At 40.2% G+C, this 25,630-nt stretch overlaps 1 protein-coding gene across 1 annotated transcript in view; it reads left to right on the top strand.

Moving 5' to 3' along the window:
* The window catches only part of armc4 (armadillo repeat containing 4), a 342,895-nt gene that overhangs the window by 79,973 nt on the left and 237,292 nt on the right, over positions 1-25,630 (top strand). The window contains exons 9-10 of the mRNA XM_034172024.1: positions 15,766-15,909; positions 16,954-17,107. Of these exons, the coding sequence (XP_034027915.1) occupies positions 15,766-15,909; positions 16,954-17,107 (298 nt within the window). The remainder of the gene's footprint in view (positions 1-15,765; positions 15,910-16,953; positions 17,108-25,630) is intronic.

Below are 25,630 nucleotides of genomic sequence, written 5' to 3'. Positions count from 1 at the left end.
TCTCTAAGCAAGAACAGAAAAAATAGGCAACAGTGGGGGGAAGATCAAAAAAAGCACCGGGACAGAAAAAGAGCCATTGAGGAAATATTGAATTTTACACCCAAGTTAAATGAACCCTCAGAATAACTTGAAGCTAACTCTCCCAACAAGAACAATGTTGAACCTAACTCTCCCAACAATGTGAGAATGCAATTAACTGTGCATCAAATATCTCTATTTAAGAACACTTAAATAGAGACCTATGACTAGAACATATGTTACTATTATAAATGATTTTTTGTTCAGCATATTTCATATTATAACAAATGTTGTCAGGTGGTACAACCAATATTTGTCAGGTGGTGCAACCAATTTAAACAAAAAAATTATATGTTAAAGTGACTGAATGTTTTTTTAATGTGATGAATGTAGTTATTATACTAAATATCTGGATTTGCGTATTTGTGTTTTTATTTTTCTGTCTTTAAAGGCAAAATTAAATGTTAACTTGGCTCTAAACCTGACATACAGAATGCTAAAATTGTAAATTATTGGAAAAAAAGAACACAATGATAAAATAATAACCTGTTACCTTGTGTAGACATGCTAAGGAATAGTTGCAAAAGATTTAATCTTAAAATAAAGATTAGGAATGTATACAGATTTTTATAAATATTTAGATGCGCCACCTGACATTTTTTTGTCATGCAGTTCAAAATACTGTTTCAAAATGAGTTAAAACAGTTAAAAATGTTATTCAATAAATGAGATTTGTTAAATACTAATATAAAAATGCAGCATATACATTTAGTCATGTCGGCGGGGGTGTTGCTCTTATTTATAAATCTAGGTTTAGCTTATTAGCTGTTGGGGGTCACAAATATAACTCATTTGAGCATCTGATTTTCCGCTTTGCTCAGGATATTACACATTGCCAAGGTCAGAAGAATAAAAATCAGTCGTATTACTTTCTCACTGTATATAGGCCTCCTGGCCCATATTCTGAATTCTTAGATGAATTTGGTGTGTTCATCTCTAACCTGTCAACGAGTGCAGATAACATTGTTATCATTGGTGACTTTAACGTTCATATAAATAAGCCTTCTGATCCCTTCTGCAAATCATTTATGGAAATTGTGGAAGCATTAGGATTTCGGCAATGCATTCAGGACTCGACGCACATTAGTAGAAATACCCTGGATTTGGTTCTCGCACGTGGTATTGCTGTCACGAATATTGACATCATGCCTCTTACATCAGTGGTCTATGATCACTTGCTTATTAAGTTTACAGTTTCGCTGTCATGTTTAGTGGAACAACAACCTTCTATATCACTATGGCGATGCATCAACTCCTCAACTAAGACTGAAAACAAGCTAGACTGCCTGATGTCTTAGCTTCACATGTGGCAAATACCCAGTCAGCAGACAGTCTTGTGGATAGTTTAAACTCAGTGCTCAAAACTACACTCGACATGATTGCGCCACCTTTATTAAAATCACACCCCCCCAAAACACAGTCACCTTGGTTCAGTGATTACCTGCGTGACCTCAAGCATAAGGCTAGAGGTCTAGAACGGAAATGGCGTAGTTCAAAATTGGACGTATTCCACCTTGCGTGGCGTGATGCTATCTTAGACTTAGACTGGCTACAAAGCGGACCTGTTACTCTGATTTGATCAACAAAAACAAGCATAACTCAAAGTTCTTGTTCAACATGGTGGCAACATTTATTCATGGACAACCACCTGTAGTTCGCTCTCATTTTACAGCACAAGGTTTCCTGGATTACCTTGAGAAGAAAATAGAAGACATTAGGTTAAACATATCCCAGCATGCCTTAACCCAGCCACTACACCCTACTATCGAGGTGGGCTCCATTCCTGATGTATTACCTAAATTTACAGAATTTGATAGTATCTCACAAGGCATGCTGACGAAAGTCGTAACGTCAACAAAAAGCACAACCTGTTTATTTGATCCTATACCAACAAAACTGTTTAAGAACCTGTGTGTTGGGAAAGTGTAGTGACACGGACTCACAACAGGGGACGTAAATGAACGGACAATGGATGAGCCAAAAAGATAATTTAATGTTGTGAATGTGCACAACGAAATACAGACAATCACAGATTTTGAATTCAGTCAATATATATAAAGGTGATGTGTGGGCAGGCTCGAGGATAGAAGACGTCTGTCCAGAGAAGAGCCGGGCCCCACACGATTTCCACTGCCAACGGATCTGAAGCACACCGGAGCCGCCAAGTCCTGAGTCCCCAGGTGGCCACCGTCTCCAGCTGTCAGACCTGGTACTGCTGGCAGGAGGCAGAAACAGTTAATGGTGGGTGTGTGTGTACACACCCAGTACAACAGTCAGCAACAGTCTCTCCTTTTTCTGGTGGGAAAAACACCTCCACCTCCGACACAAGAACACAGTTTATGCAGAGTCTGAGTCACTACTTATCGGCGTTCGGAGTGAGGAGTGAAAGGCGTCACTCCTCCGCCATCCGCGAACCCAGCCTCCAACTTCAAGTAGCGAGAATCAGGATACCTGCAAACAGTTCAGAAGAGAATCACGTGCGTTGGGCACCAAACACGGCTGAGAGTATTACCTGAAGGTAAGACGATATCTCGGCAGCGAGGTGGAGTTGCTGCCCGGCTTTTGTGGAGATGGTGGTGATGAGTGACAGCTGGTGATGATCATGAGTGACAGCTGTCACTCCCGGTTGCTCCTGCGAGGTGGTTGCACCCCCTCGTGCCTGAAGCCCGCACTTCAGGCAGGGCGCCCTCTGGTGGTGGGCCAGCAGTACCTCCTCTTCAGCGACCCACACAACACTGGCCCACTCTTGGGCCGACTGTGCTGGAAATTATTAATCTTTCTTTAACTTCTGGATCTGTTCCTAAATGTTTCCATTCTGCAGTGATTAAACCATTACTTAAAAAACCTAATCTTGACCCTAGTATACTGAAAAGCTATCGGCCGATATCAAATCTATCATTTTGCTCTAAAATTATGGAAAAAGTGGTTTCACAGCAGCTCATAACTATCCTACTGAGAATAATCTCTTTGAGCCACTGAAGTCTGCTTTTAAAAAATATCATTCCACAGAGACGGCTCTCACTAAAGTGGCGAATGATCTTCTGCTTGCAATGGATTCGGACACCACTATGGTTCTTGTGCTGTTAGATCTCGGTGCTGCATTTGATACCGTGGATCATCATATTCTACTTGATAGGCTGGAAAATCATTTTGGGATTACTGGGAGTGCCCTTGCATGGTTAACGTCATACTTGACCAGTCGTTCTCACTCTGTTCTGTACAGTAACACTACCTCTAACCTTAGTGACATGAAATTTGGGGTTCCACAGTGGTCCGTCTTAGGCCCCCTGCTTTTCTCCCTTTATATAGCACCCCTTGGGCGCATATTATGGCGCTTTGGGATTACCTTTCACTGCTATGCTGATGATACTCAGTTTTACATGCCGATAACTGCTTGTCATCTTCTCCACATAAAATCCTTAGAAGATTGCCTTGCATCAGTGAGAAGCTGGATGTCTAGAAACTTCCTACTTTTAAACTTTGATTAGACTGAAATCGTGGTTCTTGGTCCAGTGAGACATCGGCATCAATTTGACCAGTTAGCACTTAGCCTAGGCTCATGTGTCATACATCACATGGACAAAGTGAGGAACCTTGGGGTAATTTGATCCAACATTGTCCTTTGGCCTCCACATTAGAAATATTACGTGTACTGCTTTCTTCCACTTGCGAAATATAGTGATGATTCGTCCCATCCTGTCTATGGCTGATGCTGAGACCCTGATTCATGTGTTTATCTCTTCCAGATTGGACTACTGCAATGTTTTATTTTATGGTTTACCGCAGTCTATCATTAGGGGTTTCCAATTGGTTCAAAATGCTTCTGCTAGACTTTTGACATGAAGCAAAAAGTTCAACCACATTACACCCATTTTGGCATCCATTTACTGGCTTCCTGTCTCAGTGAGATCAGATTTAAAGGTTCTTCTACTTGTCTATAAAATTGTTCACGGACTGGCACCTCCCTACCTAGCTGACCTAATAAAACCTTATGTACCGGCCCGGGCTTTGTGTTCTCAGGGTGCAGAACTACTTTGTGTCCCTGTGTGAATAAAAAGTCTGTGCGTCACAGAGCTTTCTCTTATTGTGCCCCTGTTCAGTGGAATGATCTCCCTGTGTCAATAAAACAGTTAGATTTTGTGGAGGCTTTCAAGTCCAGATTTAAGACACACTTATTTTCCCTTTCGTATGGCTAGCATACTGGCATAGTATAGTTCTACGCTTTTCCATCCATCCATTTTCTTCCGCTTTATCTGGAGTTGGGTTGCGGGGGCAGCAGCTCAAGCAAAGCCGCCCAGACCTCCCGATCCACACACACCTCCCCCAGCTCCTCCGGGGGAACCCCAAGGCGTTCCCAAGTCAGCCGAGAGATGTAGTCCCTCCAGCGTGTCCTGGGTCTAACCTGGGGCCTCTTCCCAATGGGACGTGCCCGAAACACCTCTCCAGTGAGGCGTCCAGGGGGCATCCGGAAAAGATGCCCTAGCCACCTCAACTGACTCCTTTCGATGTGGAGGAGCAGCTGCTCGACTCCGAGCTCCTCCCGAGTGACCGAGCTCCTCACCCTATCTCTAAGGGAGCGCCCAGCCACCCTGCGGAGGAAACTTATCTCGGCCGCTTGTACTCGCGATCTCGTTCTTTCGGTCATGAGCCAAATCTCATGACCATAGGTGAGGATCGGAATGTAGATCGATTGGTAAATCGAGAGCTTTGCCCCCCTACTCAGCTCTCTCTTCACCACGACGGTCCGATACAGCGACCGCATCACTGCAGATGCTTCACCGATCCGTCTATCGATCTCACGCTCCATCCGTCCCTCACTCGTGAACAAGACCCCAAGATACTTAAACTCCTCCACTTGAGGCAAGGACACTCCACTGACCTGAAGAGGGCAAAGCACCTTTTTCCGGTCGAGTTCTACGCTTTTCACTCTTTTAATTCATTTTACTAGGAAATGGAGCCGGCTGCAGCCTCAACTGTACCTAAATTCTGGGTCTTTTAGTGACGCTTAGGGCTAGTGGCCTGCGATCACCTCAGTATTTCCTGTTTTTCTTGTTTAATGCTGACAATATTCTGTTTTTTCTCTCTGGTTAAGGTGCAGCTTCATCCAGAGATGGGTGTGGTCATTGTGCTGGAGACCTTCCTGTCCTGTGCACCAACAGCTTATCCTATATATTTATTTTGTGAATTGTTCTGTAATTTATGTCTGTAGCATGGCCCAAGCAGAGGGTCACCCCTTTGAGTCTGGTCTGCTTGAGGTTTCTTCCTGAGAGGGAGTTTTTCCTTACCACTGTTGCTCTGGGGGTTAGTAAGGTTAGACCTTACTTGTGTGAAGCGCCTTGAGGTAACTCTGTTGTAATTTTGCCCTATATAAATGAAAATAAATTGAAATTGAAGTTGAATTGAGCCATAAAAGGGATGTAACCTCAGGTGCTAACTATTAGCTGTCTGAAGATCACTTAAGCTGTGTTCACTTTATGACTTAAGCCGGGCAGACACCATACGATATTTTCAATCGTTGTATTCGGCTCCAGCTCAAACTGTACGACAGAACCGCAGGGTGTAAAAGTTCAGAGCACACGATTTATGTTCTCACACTATACGGCCCGATGCTCTGATGCAATCTGACTACTCACATTGTACATTCAAAAACCACACGTTGGACTCGTGTTTCCGGAAGCAAAACGTAAACAGAAGCTCTTTTTTCTTTTTCTTTTTTTTCAAACTTTATTTACATTTCTCATTTTTACAAAAACTCTTGATGGGAGACATCAAAATTAAAAAACAAAAAACAAAACTTTATGAGTTGAAGGGGGAAAAAATAAACAGAAACTCCTCTCCCAAAGAGATGATCACTGTTTATACTCTCTCTGGTGTTTGCACATGCGCAGTGTGAGAGTTTGGGGCAAATCAGCTCGTAGACACTTGTAGCGCTGCTTCAACAGCGCGATACCCTCACGAGGGCCGACCAGAAAATCAAACAGGTTTGATTTTCATCTGACCATACAATTGCCGATCGGGAGGTGGGCGTGAGAGGTTAATTGCCATCCTGTCCCAAGAACTGCTGCTGTCCTTCTATACAGTAGTGTTCAGAATAATAGTAGTGCTATGTGACTAAAAAGATTAATTCAGGTTTTGAGTATATTTCTTATTGTTACATGGGAAACAAGGTACCAGTAGATTCAGAAGATTCTCTCAAATCCAACAAGACCAAGCATTCATGATATGCACACTCTTAAGGCTATGAAATTGGGCTATTAGTAAAAAAAATAGAAAAGGGGGTGTTCACAATAATAGTCGCATCTGCTGTTGACGCTACAAACTCAAAACTATTATCTTCAAACTGCTTTTTTAGCAATCCTGTGAATCACTAAACTAGTATTTAGTTGTATAACCACAGTTTTTCATGATTTCGTCACATCTGCAAGGCATTAATTTTGTTGGTTTGGAACCAAGATTTTGCTCGTTTACTAGTGTGCTTGGGGTCATTGTCTTGTTGAAACACCCATTTCAAGGGCATGTCCTCTTCAGCATAAGGCAACATGACCTCTTCAAGTATTCTGACATATCCAAACTGATCCATGATACCTGGTATGTGATATATAGGCCCAACACCATAGTAGGAGAAACATGGTGCAAGCATCATGAAACATGATGCTTGCACCACCATGCTTCACTGTCTTCACTGTGAACTGTGGCTTGAATTCAGAGTTTGGGGGTCGTCTCACAAACTGTCTGCGGCCCTTGGACCCAAAAAGAACAATTTTACTCTCATCAGTCCACAAAATATTCCTCCATTTCTCTTTAGGCCAGTTGATGTGTTCTTTGGCAAATTGTAACCTCTTTTGCACGTCTTTTATTTAACAGAGGGTCTTTGCGGGAGATTCTTGCAAATAAATTAGCTTCACACAGGCGTCTTCTAACTGTCACAGCACTTACAGGTAACTCCAGACTGTCTTTGATCATCCTGGAGCTGATCAGTGGGTGAGCCTTTGCCATTCTGGTTATTCTTCTATCCATTTTGATGGTTGTTTTCCATTTTCTTCCATGCGTCTCTGTTTTTTTTTGTCCATTTTAAACCATTGGAGATCATTGTAGATGAACAGCCTATAATATTTTGCACCTGCGTATAAGTTTTCCCCTCTCCAATCAACTTTTTAATCAAACTACGCTGTTCTTCTGAACAATGTCTTGAACGTCCCATTTTCCTCAGGCTTTCAAAAAGAAAAGCATGTTCAACAGGTGCTGGCTTCATCCTTAAATAGGGGACACCTGATTCACACCTGTTTGTTCCACAAAATTGATGAAATCACTGACTGAATGCCACACTGCTATTATTGTAAACACCCCCTTTTCTACTTTTTTTTTTTTACTAATAGCCCAATTTCATAGCCTTAAGAGTGTACCTATCATGAATGCTTGGTCTTGTTGGATTTGTGAGAATCTACTGGTACCTTGTTTCCCATGTAACAATAAGAAAGATACTCAAAACCTGGATTAATCTTTTTAGTCACATAGCACTACTATTATTCTGAACACTACTGTAGGTGTTCTGTAGAGAGCGTCCTCACCAACAACATCTTAGTGTGGTACAGGAGCTGCTCTCAGGCTGACAAGAAGGCTCTGGAAAGAGTCAGGAAGTCAGCACAGAACATCATAGGAGCGCAGCTGTCCTCTCTGTCAGATATCTATAACACCAGATGTCTACGCAGAGCCAGAAGCATCAGTTTTGATGGTTCACACCCCGGGCACAGCCTGTTCTCACTGCTGCCCTCAGGAAAGAGGTCCATCAAGGCCTGCACATCCAGATTCACCAACATGTTCTATCCAAGTGCAGTACAGGTATTGAATGCACATTAGCTTACAGTCTGCACTATTCATTGCATTTATTTTTATAAAGGTGAATGCAATGAATAGTACAGACTTCTATTTATATACTCCTACTGGCTTCCTTGTAAATATGTACATGTATATATTCTTATTTGTCTTTTTATATTTACTTTTTACACCTTTGCACTACGGGAGTTGTCTTTTAATTTTGTCGTACCTTGTGTATAATGACAATAAAAAGTATTCTATTCTATTCTGTCAAACCCACAATACTTTCACCTATCTGCAATACTACAGGACGCAGGCTCAGGTGTTCATGTCCGACCCTTAGAGAAAAAAAAACCCTGCATGATAACTTACAAGCAGTCAGTGAGGAGAGTAACATTTGTTTTCTGTGACTTATTGATTGTAGATAGATTTATGCTGAAACTGCTTTCCTGATTGGATTTGAATGTGGATTTTTGGGAGGAAGCAGCCCTTTGGTCTTACCACAACTACGTACCATATCTCAATCTTTAACCAATACATACAGTAGTTCAAGATCGCACTGGCTTACTTTCACCTCTGTATATGACTGAACAAAGTAACATAATCATAAATTATATTGCAATTATCATACTTTGTTGCAAGTGTTTTGTAGACAGTAGCTGCTTGAATTGTGGACCTAATTGACATTACAATATAATGGGCGTCTTCACTATAGTGTTAAAAAAACCTGGCAGTTGCCAGAATATTTCTGTTATAAAGAATAAAGAAAACAAAAAGAATCTATATGATAATAGCCAAGTGGCCTCTATGTGTGTGTGTATGCCTCTGTGCATGCATGTGTATGGCTGTGTCACGGAGAAACTAGAGAGAGCTGACAATTGACATTTGGTATGCCTATATATTTTGGGTCAAGGATGAACACTGTGAAAGCAGAAAGTTGATAGGTGTAATATTTTTTTCACACATATATTTATTGAACTTTTGCATTTTTGAACAACACAGGACCAAACATACTAAAATAATAAAAAAAAATTAAAAATTAAAAAATGCCCTCCCCCACCCTAAAACCCACCATTGACTCAATTAACATGATGTTAGTTTCTACAAATCAAAGTCTTTTACAAGGCATAAAAAGGGCAACCATACAGTATGTCTGTAAAGTCCTCCAGTTGTCCTTTGGCCACATAGGTCAGTTTCTCCAGTGCCAAGTTATTGGACCTTAGTTGAATCCACTGCTTCACCCCAGGTTTCTCAGTGTCCTTCCATTTCAAAGCAATTACATATTTTGCTTGTACCATTCAAAGGTTTACAAGTTTCCTCATTTTTGCATTACATTTGACGTTATTAGGAAAGATATGCGATATACAGAGTTTATCATCAGTGGGCAATTTACATTCAATCCAAAAAATCTGAGGTTTTTCACACTGCCACATACAATAATAAAGTGTCCCCTTTTCTTTACCACATTTTATAGTCATCAGGAATATTGGGGTTGAAATGACAGAGTTTTAGTGGTGTGATATATGTTCTGAGCAACCACTTGTACTGCAGCAATCTGAACCTTGTATTGATTGTTTGTTTTTGTGCTAATAAACAGGTGTTATTCCACTCCTCAATCGAAATGTCTGTTTTCTTATCAAATCTCCAGGCTTGTAGACATGACACTACTTTCTTTTGAGGCTGTAAGTAAAATATTGTAAAATTTGGAAAGCAGGCCTCTACTTTGATGATGTTAACAGCCATATTCTCTATGGTGGACAGTGAGGGTTCTACAGTTGACTTCAATAAATTAGTAACAAAACATCTGACCTGGAGATACTTAAAATAATGTGTCTTAGGTAAGTTGTATTTGTTTGTCAGCTGTTCAGAAGACATTAGCATCCCTTCCTTGTACAAATCCCCAATTTTACATGCACATTTATTCATCCACATCTTAAAGCCTGTGTCGGCACGTGTATGTTTAAATGCGCTATTGCCCCAGATGGGAGACAGAACTGAGAGCCTAGACTCCTCATTCAAAATAACATGTGCCTGGTGCCAGACTGATACAGTATTTATAACAAATGGATTTTCTGTGTTTTTCAGCAGTTGTGTAGTTTCAGCTGAATAAATATAGGATTGTAATGGCAGTTCCATTGCGTTATTTTCCATATGTATCCAGGATGGACTATCGATAGGGGGAAAGTAAGAAGTAGCAGCACATAATTGAGCTGCCCAATAGTACAGCTTCATGTTAGACAGTCTAAGCCCTCCTTGGTCACAAGGTAAATATAACAGAGAAAGATGCAACCTAGGGTGTTTGCTATTCCAGACAAATTTAGTAAAGTTTTTGTTTAACAATGAAAACAAAGCAGGAATATGTAGGGGGATGGAATGAAAAAGATAGAGGAACTGAAAGAAAACTGGAAGAATTGATATTTTAATAATATTGATGCAACCTATCATGGAGATTGGCATCACATCCCATCTTTATAAGGAGTCCAGGAACGTTTGTACTAAAGGGTCATAATTGATAGAAACTATTTTCTTTATCACATCCCATCTTTCTAAGGAGTCCAGGAACGTTTGTACTAAAGGGTCATAATTGATAGAAACTATTTTCTTTATGTCAGTGTTAACCTGGATTCCCAAATAAGTGAAACCTTCGTATGTGCTGGTAAACTGTGTTTGGATAAGAGGGTTACTTTTATTCAGAAATAGCAGGGAGCTTTTCTTCTGGTTGACTTTGCATCCTGAGAAATGACCAGAATTCTGCAAAATATTGTCCACTGCATCAGCTGACTTCTCCAAGTTCATTAGGAATCTTCCGCGAAAAGAGATAGCCGATGTTCTGTTCCTCCTATTTTAAATCCATTCATTTCGGGGGAGTTACGTCTGGCCATAGCAAGCGGCTCAGTAGCAAAAAGAAATAACAATGGACACAGGGGACAACCCTGTCTGGTGGATCTGCAGAGTTTTATAGGTGTTGACACCTGGCTATTTGTTGCAATTTTACCAATTGTTTCTGTGTACTATAATTGAATCTATTTCAGATATTTTTCTCTCAGACCATATTATTTGAGGGTCTCAAAAAGGTTTTTTCATTCTATTCTGTCAAACGCCTTTTCAGTGTCTAATGACAGAAAGGCATGATCGATGGAAGATTGTTTTTCGTAAAGTATATTTAAAAGTCGGCGAATATTATGAAAGGCCTGGTGACCAAGAATAAATCCATTTTGATCATTAGAAATTAATTTTGGAATGTGTGATTCAATCCTCTGAGCCAGGGCCTTGCACAATATTTTGGTGTCACAGGATATTAGTGATATGGGACAGTATGAGCCCATTTCTGTTGGAATTTTGCCTGGTTTTAGAAGAACAGAAATGGCTGCCATTCTTAAAGATGGTTGTAGAATACCTTTCTCATAGGACTCATTAAACATCTCAAGTAGGTTAAGTAATAATTTATCTGAAAATCTCTTGTAAATTTCTATTGGGAGGCCATCAGGGCCAGGGGTTTTACCATTGTTCATATGACGAAGTGCCTCTTTAAGGACCCCTTCACACATAGTACAAATGTGGCTGAATTGTGCATGAAGCAGGAATCGTGTGCAAAAAGTGTTTTTTATGAAGTGTGGTTTTAGTTTTTTAAATACGTCTATCTCCTTGTTGATTTCAGGCATTTTACTGCACCATTTACAGGACAGCGATGGTAGCGCAGTGGTAAAGTTTCTGGCTGGTAATCAGAGCTTTTGTAAATTGCAGGTTCGAATCCCGTGGGTGGCATGTATTTTTTTTTTCACAGCAGCTGCACGATGTGGTTACACATGCTGCAGCTACTAGCACTGTGTTCCCACGTGCATGAAACCATCACAGTGGGATTGTTCATGCCTGCCCAACCACATGTCCCTCCCGACGTCGGCTTGATGTTTTCGTGGTTCACTTATACGAGCTGTTTTGCCATGATTTGCCCTGATTTGTACTTATTCGTACTATGTGTGAAGGGGCCCTAAGTTCTTCAATACTAAGCTCTTTAGCTTTCTTTTAGTCTCCCCAGACAGAATTGGAAAAGGAAGCTGTTCCAAAAACTAGCTCTGTGCGTTTTCATTGTCAGGATATTGTGATTTATACAAATTTTCATAGTACTTGGTAAAAGCATTGTTTATTCTTATTGGGTCAACATTTTCTCCACTTTCAAGTGTAATTGAGTTAATGGCTCTATTTGATTGTACTTTTTTGAGGCGCCAGGCCAGGAGCTTCCCTGCCTTCTCACCCTGGTTGCAGTAGGACTGTTTCAACCACAATAAATTAGAAACAGTTTTGTTAGTCCTGAGTTTGTTATATTCGGACTTCAATAAAAGGATCTTTTTATGTTTTTCGTGGTCATCATGGTGATATAGCTGACCTTGCTATTCTTTTGTTTTTCTGTTTCCTTTAATTTATTGAGGTGTGATTTAGATTTGCTTATGGTATAACTTATTATTTCCCCTCTTATATAAGCCTTAAATGCCTCCCATTTTATTGATGTGTTGATTTGTATTGAAAGAAAAGTAATCTGTTATTTTCCCTTCAAGAAATTCTTCAAACTCAACAGATTTAAACCATTTTGCTTGGGAGTGGATAGGAGTAAAAATTGGGAATTTGAATGGATGAAATAACAGGGGAATGGTCACAGAGTAATATAATTTCATAGCAGCATCTTTGAACGAGAGATACCAAGCTGCAGGAGACCAAAAAGAAATCTGTACGTGAGTATGTTTTGTAAGTACTGGAGAAACACGAGAACTCTGCCTTATCAGGGTGGAGTTGTCTCCAAATCTCCACCAAGTTAAGGTCTCTCATAAATATCCCAATAGTTTTTCTGGCTTGTTGGTGAGATGTGTCAGGTCTAATACTTTTGGATAAATTAGGTGTATTAGCTAACAACAGTGAACAATGGACATTGTGCTGCAGTGCATGATGGGAGTTTGGGTTTTGCAGTTTTAAATGTTGTTATTACAGTTCATGTTAGTTTAACAGTGTTGATAGTGTTATTTATTGTGATTTTGTAGTTCAATTGGTTTAGTCAGTTCAGTTTAGTGTCATGTTGCCATTACCACGAGTGAGAAGTGTAGTGCATTTGATGTCTTCTGCCACTGTCTCTGTATGTGGGTGTGTAAAAATAAAAGCACCTGGTTGCAGCAGAATGCAGAAAAGTGAAAAACTCTGACTCTGTTTTCATTCCTCCGCACAGCTCGCCGCAATATATTAAAAGCAAAGTAGTGTCTGTAAACATGTATGCGTGTGTGTGTGTGTGTATGTTTAAGTTTGATCACGGACAAACCGGGGAGACCAGACATTTGCTGTTTGGTATGCTTATGTATTTTGGGTCAAGGATGAATGCCGCCAAAATGGAACACTGATAGGACTAATGTTTTTGGAGAAATTAGGGATATTAGCTGACAAGACTGAACAATGGACATTGATAATTACATTCTGGAGTCACATGCCATTCCAGCAGGGGGTAGTATATCATCTATATATTAAAAGCAAAGTGGCATCTGTGTCCATGTATATGTGTGTGTGTGTGTGTGATTTTATTTAGTAAGTTCAATGTAGGTGCATAATATAATTGTAAATACGTTAAAAATACATGGATGACACAAGAAAGTGAACACACCTATTTCCATTGTGGTCCATTTAAAATTCAAATGACAAAATATAATAATAATAATAAGAACGAAATGAGCATGCACAAAACCGTCGCAGTTGCAACACAGTGCGAGGGGTTAGTAAGGTTAGACCTTACTTGTGTGAAGCGCCTTGAGGCAACTTTGTTGTGATTTGGCACTGTGTAAATGAAAATAAATTGAAATTGAAATTGAGCAGCTGGAGCAGGTGTAACCACATTGCAGAGCTGCTGTGAAAAAAAACATGCCACCCAACAGATTCAAACCTGCAATTTACAAAGGCTCTGATTGCCAGCCAGAAACTTTATCACTGCGCTACCATTGCTATTCTATAAAATGTGCGGAAAAATGTCTGAAATCCACAAGAACATAAATGCATTTTTTTTTAAAAGACAAAAAAGCGCCGTGATAATTAACCAAACGCCGTTTGTTGCGGCATATTTCTGCCTGCTGATACGTAACTGAAAGTAGCGTATTTGTCGCACTGTTGGCTTGTCATACAGTCCTGCGGCACGCCCTAACCCTAACCTGGGACTGCCTGTCAATGTGCGCGCTCTCCAGCCCATTGGAAAAACAATATATGTTTTCATGTATTTCCACGTGAGTACAGCAAGCACACACACGCACGTGTCTGGCAAAACATGGTACGTGTTCTGCAGCTGTGACGTCCAGGACCAGAGTTGGCAACAGCTCCTGCGAGAACCACACACATGCACATGTTGGGGGGGAGCAGGGGGAGCGTGTGAAACACGCACACGTGTTGTGAGGGGAGCCGACACTCTGGCACATGTGTACATTTCCAGCACGAAAGTGATCGTCTGCTGGCTGTTGTCATGCTAATAGTGCCAATGGCCACACATTTTCTAAGTTCCAAGAGAGCAGTGTTAGATGTTCGTGTGTGTCACCTGGAATTTGGCCGACACCTTCCGGGAGAAGGATCGAATCGGCTGCACAGTACACACTCTGTTTTTCAGCTGCTGGTGTGCACAAATAGTTGTAGAAACAGGTATACGAGGCGTTGGAGGCAGTAGCGACACGTGTACAAGGTGTTGGAGTCAGCTCTGATTTTACACTTATTGCATACGATTCGTGCTTCATGCGCAATTCATGCACACTTCTATCACATTCGTACTATGTGTGAAGGGGCCCTAATGGATGAAAATCTTGGATGAGTTTGCATGTGAGGAATCTGTGACCCTTGTGATCTAGTTAAAAGCAGACCATCGTCAAAACGTTGTCACTGCCATAACTTGTACATGTGCACGAAATTTAGATGTGTGACTTGTTTATATATTTAACACTTTTATGTGTTGTCACACTTTACATGGGCAGGAGACAGAGGTATGCTACTTGTTTTCATTGATAAGGTAGCAGATGAAAGGACAAGAGTTGATTTTAAGTGTTACATATTCCTTAGAATTCAGTTCAAAGAGTATGATATAGCTTCCAAAGGGCAGTCTGGCAAACTGTGGGACACAGATCATATGTTTTCTTTCATATCTTTGCTATTCATAAGTCATGATCATATGACTTTCTCTTTGCCACTCTGCCATGAATCGGTGACTGGTGAAGCAACAGGCAATTTTTTGAATGCAATCCAGGCTGTGAGACATTTAGCAATATTATTAAATAATTTTATCATGCATTTGAATCATTACATATTTCATATGATGATTCAGTTGACACAGACAAGTCGAGCCCAGGAGGGCCCCGCAAATGTCCCTACGTGTACAAGCTTCCAGTCCAGCATTGCGCTGCACTGTGTGGATAAATGATCCTGTTGGCAAGGCTTAGTGTTACTTCAACTTTGATGTCATGTAATCAGAATGTCTGTTCTGCTTGCCAGTCGTGAATTACACCGATATGGTTATATGGTTTATGTTTTTTTGGGCAGTATTTCTAATTGCACAATCATCTAAGTCAATAAATACTTTCAAACTGTGGGAATCCTTCCTGAATAATAACAGGCAGAAAATCTTAAAATGATCTATCACATATGGGTTGTGATAGATAAAATACAGTAGAATTCTAGCAACAGCTGAGCTCTATAGCTGCACCTTGGGATACTCTTTACAGGAGATTTTGATCATGATAAAAGTCTCTAAATTGCTCAGAAATACCCACTGAACCCTTGTCTGAAATTGTGAAGTAAGTGTTATCTCAAAAAATAACTATTTTACAATAGGAACAGGCATGATGACTCGTGCTTTATATATCATTATAGTGAAGCAGAGGAAAAGAAATCCAAAGGGAGTTCTGGAAAAGAGATGTCTGGCAAAATGTTGAGGAAACCTCTGAGACCAAAGAGTACGATAAAAAGTGACTTCTCTGTTCCTGCTTTACCAAAAAGTACATCCTGCACAAAAAAGTAAGTGCACTAAATTCTTGCTCCTTTGTTAGAATCTGGAAGGTCTAAGTGAAATTGTTGTTTTGCTGGTGATCATCATAGTGAAGTCTTTTTTCTTTTTGTCGTTTCCCCACATTGTGTGATGTTAATGAATTGGGGGTAGGTTGAGAATATTTAAATTTGTCTTGCTCAAGGGTGCTTCAGTGCTTATGAGCAATTAAAGATTGAACACACCAACCCTTTTGTTTCTCAGACAGTCTGTTCTTACCATCTGTAGTGAAAAGTGTAACCTGCTTACCAGTGTACAACAGGTCTGTGAGTCTTGGCAGTTGCAGCTCTTCAGCTGTCTCTTTAAATGATTTGCCAATCTATGAGTATGTAGGCTGCTGTGTAATAAACTCAGACTTGATTCTTGCCACTTTGGGCTACTCATCTATTTGTCAACATGCAATAGAGACCCTTGGGTGCTTTCACTCAATCATCATGATAACTGTTTATCACACAGGACAGTGCACCTGGCACCTTAATGACATTCTTGTTCAGTATTTATTCTGTTGCTTCCTGCAAAACCTTGTATCATATTGGATGACTGCATCTGATAATACGCACCCCTGGAAATGCTTTTTGTGCATGCACAAAAACTATCTCTGGGGCCTCATTTGAGTGTGTACCAAATTTCATTGCTCCACCTTGCTCGGTTTTCACAATACAGTTATTCAAAAGGCCCAAGCATCTTTAAAAATACATCTGTATTTCTCTTTGCATTTATGGTTTAGTAAGAATCTTAGCTCTTGTATGATGATGACTCCAGTCTTCCTATGACATTATTCCATTCTTTACTTCCCTGCTGCTTAGATATTGGGGCAATTGAATTTGAATTTCAATGAAAAACCTTAATGCGTGTCCAGGATGGATGTTTTTTCACTTATAACAGGAATGAGGATTTGTGGTATTGTATTCCATTTGGTTGTCTGAATATCTACAGTATTGTGTTGTTACATTATTCTACACCCTTGTTTATTATCTGAAGCTTTAAGTGCATTTTTTGTCACTGTTTTTGTTCAGTAAAACCTCAAGTCGAGCCATGCCACTGGATGGTTTCAGTGAGAGTTCATCTGAGAGTGAGGAGGATGAGGACAAAGTAGACAGCCGTCCGACGAGAACCACTGACCGCCCTTCTGAGTACTGGCAAATCCAGAAAATAATCAAGGGCCTCAAGGTACAAGAAGGCAACTCTGCACCCCCCAGTTTTTTCTTCTTTTCTTTTGATGAATTTCAGCGCATACTTATAATTTGTAGAATGACCTGTATGAGTACATTCATTCATGCATTTTCTATACATGCTATCTCCAAATAAGGGTAACTGGGGAGCTGGAGCCTATCCCACCAGTCACTGAGCGAGAGATGGGGTACACCCTGGATTGGAAACCAGTCTATTGCAGGGCCATATGTAGACAGACAGACACACTCACACTCTTACTCACACCTACAGTTAAAGTTTCCAGTTCACCTAACCTGTGTGTCTTTATAAGTGGTAGGAGGCCAGAGCACCCGGAGGGAACCCATGCAAACATGGGGAGAACATGCAAACTCCACACAGAAAGGACCATGGAAAGCCATTGTGCAGCATGTATTAGTATGTAGTCACAAAATAGTTAGAGTCCATGTTTGTATTTGTATTATTTTTATTTTGCTGACTTTATTTTCCACCAACGTACCATGTAAATGAAATGCCTTGCATTCACCAGTACTGTATAATTATCATGCAGTAGTGGTGTAAGGGTCTCCTTACAGAGGATGCCGTCATTTGTGTTATAAAACTTTGAAGAGATGTGGAAAGGATGCAAAAAATGCCTTCCTGTATAACTGCTTGAGCAAGGTTGTGCGGTGTTGTTGTCTCCGGCGGAGTTGGGTGCTACAGATGATGCCCCATTTCCACTGAGATGTGCCGCTTTGACATATATGCTTTATTTGAATGGTTTGCCGTGGTCTAACAGCATGATGTCATATTTCTTCACTTTCTTTAGAAACCTTTCTTCATCTATAAATTAAAACCATACTTACCTGTTGTTTCAGATGAGATGATTTCTTAATTAACATTATAAGGATCCTTGGACATTTATTTTTACACAAATAAAATAGCATTGAAATTAATTTGTACATTTTTAAGTAGGGTAGATTATTCATATCTGCATTTCAACCAGAAAAAGAGACACTGTAAATAAATACAAATGTTTATAAGAAATGCAACAGGAGATGATTTAATAATGACTGCAGTGTGATTGTAAATTAGGATTTCTTAATGTGACATAAACCTCATGGTGAAATCATTTATTATTTATAATTGAGTCATTTCAACTTGTAATTATCTCAGAATATGTGATTGCCTTTCATGTTATGATCAGAACAGAGTAATTTCTAAAATATGACTTGATTAATGATTGACTAGTGAAACCCTACGTATATTCCCAGGCTCTGCATTCTCAGGGTGCAGGACTACTTTGTGTCTCTAGGGTGAATAAAGAGTCTGCGGGTCACAGAGCTTTCTCTTATCGTGCCCCTGTTCTGTGGAATGATCTCCCTGCATCAATAAAACAGTCATATTCTGTAGAAACTTTCAAGTCCAGACTTAAGACGCACTTATTTTTTATGGCTAGCATACTGGCATAGTATGTTACTATGCTTTTTACACTTTTTAATTAATTTTATTAGGAAATGGAGCTGGCGGCAGCCTCAACTTTATCTAAAGTCCGGGTCTTTTAGTGAAGCTTAGGGCTAGTGGCCGGCGATCACCTTAGTATTTCTTGTTTTTCTTGTTGCTTAATGCTGACAAATTATACTGAATTTGTCAGCTGTCTCATGCCTGATTCTGCTTTTTCTCTCTGTTTGAGGTGCAGGTCCATCCAGAGATGGCAGTGGTGTCTACTTCTGCAACCCTCTCTTCCTGTGCATCGGCAAAATTTCCTGCATATTCGTTTTGCAAATTGTTTTGTCAGTTATGTCGGTAGCATGGCCCAAGCAGAGGGTCACCCCATTGAGTCTGGTCTGGTTGAGGTTTCTTCCTCAAATCATTAGAGGGAGTTTTTCATTACCACTGTCACCTGTGTGCTTGCCCTGGGGGATGGTAAGGTTCAGTCGTACTTGTGTGAAGCACCTTGAGGCAACTTTGCTGTGATTTGGCACTATATAAATGAAATAAATTAAATTGAATAAACTGATTGTGAATGTTTTAAAATTGTGCACAATACAATTGGAAACATGAACTTATAGTTCAGAATAATTTCTTTAAAGCTAAAACAGTCACAGTGATGTCTCCTGCTGGATGGCCTCTCTCTGCCTTCTAATCCATCATGTCAGAAAACGCTCCAAAACAGCTGCATTTTTGTGTCAATCTAACATGTTTCTCATATATTATGTAAAAGATAGTGAGAAATAAACACTTTTAAATCTAAATCAGATCAAATCAAATCAATTTTATTTATATAGCGCCAAATCACAACAAACAGTTGCCCCAAGGTGCTTTATACTGTAAGGCAAAAGCCATACAATAATTACAGAAAAACCCCAACGGTCAAAACGACCCCCTATGAGCAAGCACTTGGCGACAGTGGGAAGGAAAATATCCCTTTTAACAGGAAGAAACCTCCAGCAGAACCAGGCTCAGGGAGGGGCAGTCTTCTGCTGGGACTGGTTGGGGCTGAGGGAGAGAATCAGGAAAAAGACATGCAGTGGAAGAGAGCAGAGATCAATCACCAATGATTAATAGCAGAGTGGTGCATACAGAGCAAAAAGAGGTGAATAAAAAGAAACACTGGGTGCATCATGGGAAACCCCCCACCAGTCTTAAGTCTATAGCAGCATAACTAAGGGATGGTTCAGGGTCACCTGATCCAGCCCTAACTATAAGCTTTTTCAAAAAGGAAAGTTTTAAGCTTAATCTTAAAAGTAGAGAGGGTGTCTGTCTCCCTAATCCGAATTCTGAGCTGGTTCCACAGGAGAAGAGCCTGAAAGCTGAAGGCTCTGCCTCCCATTCTACTCTTACAAACCCTAGGAACTACAAGTAAGCCTGCAGTCTGAGAGCGAAGCGCTCTATGGGGGTGATATGGTACTAAGAGGTCCCTAAGATAAGATGGGACCTGATTATTCAAAACCTTATAAGTAAGAAGAAGAATTTTAAATTCTATTCTGGAATTAACAGGGAGCCAATGAAGAGAGGCCAATATGCGTGAAATATGCTTTTTCCTTCTAGTCTCTGTCAGTACTCTAGCTGCAGCATTTTGAATTAACTGAAGGCTTTTCAGGGAACTTTTAGGACAACCTGATAATAATGAATTACAGTAGTCCAGCCTAGAAGAAATAAATGCATGAATTAGCTTTTCAGCATCACTCTGAGACAAGACCTTTCTAATTTTAGAGATATTGCGCGAATGCAAAAAAGCAGTCCTACATATTTGCTTAATATGCGCATTGAATGACATATCCTGATCAAAAATGACTCCAAGATTTCTCACAGTATTACTGGAGGTAAGGGTAATGCCATCCAGAGTAAGGCTCTTGTTAGACACCATGTTTCTAAGATTTGTGGGGCCAAGTACAATAACTTCAGTTTTATCTGAATTTAAAAGCAGGAAATTAGAGGTCATCCATGTCTTTATGTCTGAAAGACATTCCTGCAGTTTAACTAATTGGTGTGTGTCCTCTGGCTTCATGGATAGATAAAGCTGGGTATCATCTGCGTAACAATGAAAATTTAAGCAATGCTAAGGGAAGCATGTATAAAGTGAATAAAATTGGTCCTAGCGCAGAACCTTGTGGAACTCCATAATTAACCGTAGTCTGTGAAGAAGACTCCCCATTTACATGAACAAATTGTAATCTATTAGATAAATATGATTCCAACCACTGCAGCGCAGTGCCTTTAATACCTATGGCATGCTCTAATCTCTGTAATAAAATTTTATGGTCAACAGTATCAAAAGCTGCACTGAGGTCTAACAGGACAAGCACAGAGATGAGTCCACTGTCTGAGGCCATAAGAAGATCATTTGTAACCTTCACTAATGCTGTTTCTGTACTATGATGAATTCTGAAACCTGACTGAAACTGAAACAGTTAGCTGTTTTACAACTACCCTTTCAAGAATTTTTGAGAGAAAAGGAAGGTTGGAGATTGGCCTATAATTAGCTAAGATAGCTGGGTCAACTGATGGCTTTTTAAGTAATGGTTTAATTACTGCCACCTTAAAAGCCTGTGGTACATAGCCAACTAATAAAGATAGATTGATCATATTTAAGATCGAAGCATTAACTAATGGTAGGGCTTCCTTGAGCAGCCTGGTAGGAATGGGGTCTAATAGACATGTTGATGGTTTGGATGTAGTAACTAATGAAAATAACTCAGACAGAACAATCGGAGAGAAAGAGTCTAGCCAAATACCAGCATTACTGAAGGCAGCCGAACATAAAGATTTGTCTTTGGGATGGTTATGAATAATTTTTTCTCTAATAGTTAAAATTTTATTTGCAAAGAAAGTCATGAAGTCATTACTAGTTAAAGTTAAAGGAATACTCGGCTCAATAGAGCTCTGACTCTTTGTCAGCCTGGCTACAGTGCTGAAAAGAAACCTGGGGTTGTTCTTATTTTCTTCAATTAGTGATGAATAGTAAGATGTCCTAGCTTTACGGAGGGCTTTTTTTTATAGAGCAACAGACTCTTTTTCCAAGCTAAATGAAGATCTTCTAAATTAGTGAGACGCCATTTCCTCTCCAGCTTACGGGTTATCTGCTTTAAGCTGCGAGTTTGTGGGTTATACCACGGAGTCAAGCATTTCTGATTTAAGGCTCTCTTTTTCAGAGGAGCTACAGCATCCAAAGTTGTGCTCAATGAGGATGTAAAGCTATTGATGAGATAATCTATCTCACTCACAGAGTTAGGTAGCTACTCTGCACTGTGTTGGTATATGGCATTGAAGAACATAACAAAGAAGGAATCATATCCTTAAGCCTAGTTACAGCGCTTTCAGAAAGACTTCTACTGTAATGAAACTTATTCCCCACTGCTGGGTAGTCCATTAAAGTAAATCTAAATGTTATTAAGAAATGATCAGACAACAGGGGGTTTTCAGGGAATCAATCAATCAATCAATTTTTTTATATAGCGCCAAATCACAACAAACAGTTGCCCCAAGGCACTTTATATTGTAAGGCAAGGCCATACAATAATTATGTAAAACCCCAACGGTCAAAACGACCCCCTGTGAGCAAGCACTTGGCTACAGTGGGAAGGAAAAACTCCCTTTTAACAGGAAGAAACCTCCAGCAGAACCAGGCTCAGGGAGGGGCAGTCTTCTGCTGGGACTGGTTGGGGCTGAGGGAGAGAACCAGGAAAAAGACATGCTGTGGAGGGGAGCAGAGATCGATCACTAATGATTAAATGCAGAGTGGTGCATACAGAGCAAAAAGAGAAAGAAACAGTGCATCATGGGAACCCCCCAGCAGTCTACGTCTATAGCAGCATAACTAAGGGATGGTTCAGGGTCACCTGATCCAGCCCTAACTATAAGCTTTAGCAAAAAGGAAAGTTTTAAGCCTAATCTTAAAAGTAGAGAGGGTGTCTGTCTCCCTGATCTGAATTGGGAGCTGGTTCCACAGGAGAGGAGCCTGAAAGCTGAAGGCTGTGCCTCCCATTCTACTCTTACAAACCCTAGGAACTACAAGTAAGCCTGCAGCCTGAGAGCGAAGCACTCTATTGGGGTGATATGGTACTACGAGGTCCCTAAGATAAGATGGGACCTGATTATTCAAAACCTTATAAGTAAGAAGAAGAATTTTAAATTCTATTCTAGAATTAACAGGAAGCCAATGAAGAGAGGCCAATATGGGTGAGATATGCTCTCTCCTTCTAGTCCCCGTCAGTACTCTAGCTGCAGCATTTTGAATTAACTGAAGGCTTTTTAGGGAACTTTTAGGACAACCTGATAATAATGAATTACAATAGTCCAGCCTAGAGGAAATAAATGCATGAATTAGTTTTTCAGCATCACTCTGAGACAAGACCTTTCTGATTTTAGAGATATTGCGTAAATGCAAAAAAGCAGTCCTACATATTTGTTTAATATGCGCTTTGAATGACATATCCTGATCAAAAATGACTCCAAGATTTCTCACAGTATTACTAGAGGTCAGGGTAATGCCATCCAGAGTAAGGATCTGGTTAGACACCATGTTTCTAAGATTTGTGGGGCCAAGTACAATAACTTCAGTTTTATCTGAGTTTAAAAGCAGGAAATTAGAGGTCATCCATGTCATGGAATACTGTTAAGTCTTCAGTTTCTATGCCATATGTCAGAACAAGATCTAAAGTGCGGTTAAAATGGTGGGTGGGCTCATTTACATTTTGAGCGAAGCCAACTGAATCTAATAATAGATTAAATGCAGTGTTGAGGCTGTCATTCTCAGCATCTGTGTGGATGTTAAAATCACCCACTATAATTATCTTATCTGAGCTAAGCACTAAGTCAGACAGATGGTCTGAAAATTCACAGAGAAACTCACAGTAATGACCAGGTGGACGATAGGTAATAACAAATAAAACTGGTTTTTGAGACTTCCAATTTGGATGGACAAGACTAAGAGTCAAACTTTGAAATGAATTAAAGCTCTGTCTGGGTCTTTGATTAATTAATAAGCTGGAGTGGAAGATTGGTGCTAGAAACTTTGCCAATTGTCTATGAAGCCCACCTCATTTTTTGGACACCACTCAGACATCCAGCAATTCAGGGAGAACATGCGGCTAAACATGTCACTCCCGGTCCGATTAGGGAGGGGCCCAGAGAAAACTACAGAGTCCGACATTGTTTTTGCAAAGTTACACACCGATTCAGTATTAATTTTAGTGATCTCCGATTGGCGTAACCGGGTGTCATTACTGCCGACGTGAATTACAGTCTTACCAAATTTACGCTTAGCTTTAGCCAGCAGTTTAAAATTTCCTTCAGTGTCGCCTGCTCTGGCCCCCGGAAGACATTTGACTATGGTTGCCGGTGTCGCTAACTTCACATTTCTCAAAACAGAGTCGCCAATAACCAGAGTTTGTTCCTCTGCGGGTGTGTCGCCAAGTGGGGAAAAACGGTTAGAAATGTGAACGGGTTGGCGGTGTACAGGGGGCTTCTGTTCAGAACTACGCTTCTTCCTCACAGTCACCCAGCCGTCCTGCTTGGGATCTGCTGGGGGACAGCTAACGGCGGCTAAGCCATACCTTGGTCCGCACCAACTATAGGGGCCTGGCTGATTGTAGGATTTTCCAAGGTGCGGAGCCGAGTCTCCAATTCACCCAGCCTGGCCTCCAAAGCTACGAACAAGCTACACTTATTACAAGTACCGTTACTGCTAAAGGAGGCCGAGGAATAACTAAACATTTCACACCCAGCGCAGAAAAGTTCGGGAGAGACAGGAGAAGCCGCCATGCTAAACCGGCTAAGAGCTAATAGCTGCGCTAAGCTAGCGGATTCCTAAAAACACACAAAGTGAATAATGTGTGAATAATTTAGAGGTGATTCAGCAGAGAGAGTGCTTTAATTAAGACACGTGAAGATTACACTGTGAAATAAATCATTATCTAGTTATCTAGATCAATCTAACTACGCAGGTTAAACAGCTAACAGATACAGCAAAACACCGCTGTGCTTCGGAACAGGAAGTGATACAATACCGCAGTGAGAGCCAACCACCAGTAGAGGCCAGTCCATCAATCACCCAAAACAGCTGCATTTTTGTGTCAATCTAACATGTTTCTCATATATTATGTAAAAGATAGTGAGAAATAAACACTTCTAAATATAAAAAATGCTGTTTTTGTAACCAGATAACAGAAGTGATTTCCAAGACATCTCACGGACATCTGTGCACACTACATGCGCTTGCATCACCTGAGGTCAAAGATAACTTCCGGTCTTTTCAAATACTCATGCATTGTGCACATGCATGTCCTCCTGCAGACAGCATTAAAAAGAAAAAGACAAATGGAATTCCCCCCAGATACATCTGTTCTCTTCATTAAAAAGAGCTTTTTCAAAATAAACCTATATTATAATGCTTAGATTTCAGTAAAACTAAATTTTGTCAGTTTAGTGAAATTTGGTTGGCCTTATACCTTTAATGTACCTATTTGTAACCTTGGAAAAAACCTTACACACACACACACAAATTCTAAATTGAATGTGCACTGTACAGAAATATGGAAAACTGATTAATTTAATATTTAGCTCATTTTGTCTGTCATGGTGATAGCTTTTTAGTTTATTAATGCTACAAAATATTATCATAACAATAAGCAGATTACTTCTTTGACGTGTCTGGCATGACACATGCTTTCTGTGACAACCAAGCTGTGCTCCATGTCTGCTTTTGCTGAATTGACACTGGAGCAGAAGCCCAGAATGAACCGTCAGCTGCAAGAAAAGTAGAAGACAAAGCTGTCCGCCTGATTGCTCAGTTTTGAACACTCACAAAACTTCCTGATGAACTCCACGGCTGTCAGCTGACAAGGAACTTTGCAGACAAATATCATGTTGTTTTCCACTTTGAAAAATAACTTTAGCAATAAAAATGAGGTGTTCAATGTTTAAATCACATTTTAAGATAAAATAATTGTTATATTAAATTGCAGTATGAACACTAGCAGTGAATAAAAATAACAAAGCAAACCTAACGTAACTTCAAATTATTTTTTCAAAAACATGACA

Source organism: Thalassophryne amazonica, chromosome 1, assembly GCF_902500255.1.
Source record: "Thalassophryne amazonica chromosome 1, fThaAma1.1, whole genome shotgun sequence".
Classification (NCBI taxonomy): Eukaryota; Metazoa; Chordata; class Actinopteri; order Batrachoidiformes; family Batrachoididae; genus Thalassophryne; species Thalassophryne amazonica.
Note: the sequence above shows the minus strand (reverse complement) of the source record. Positions and strands in the feature narration are given on the sequence as shown.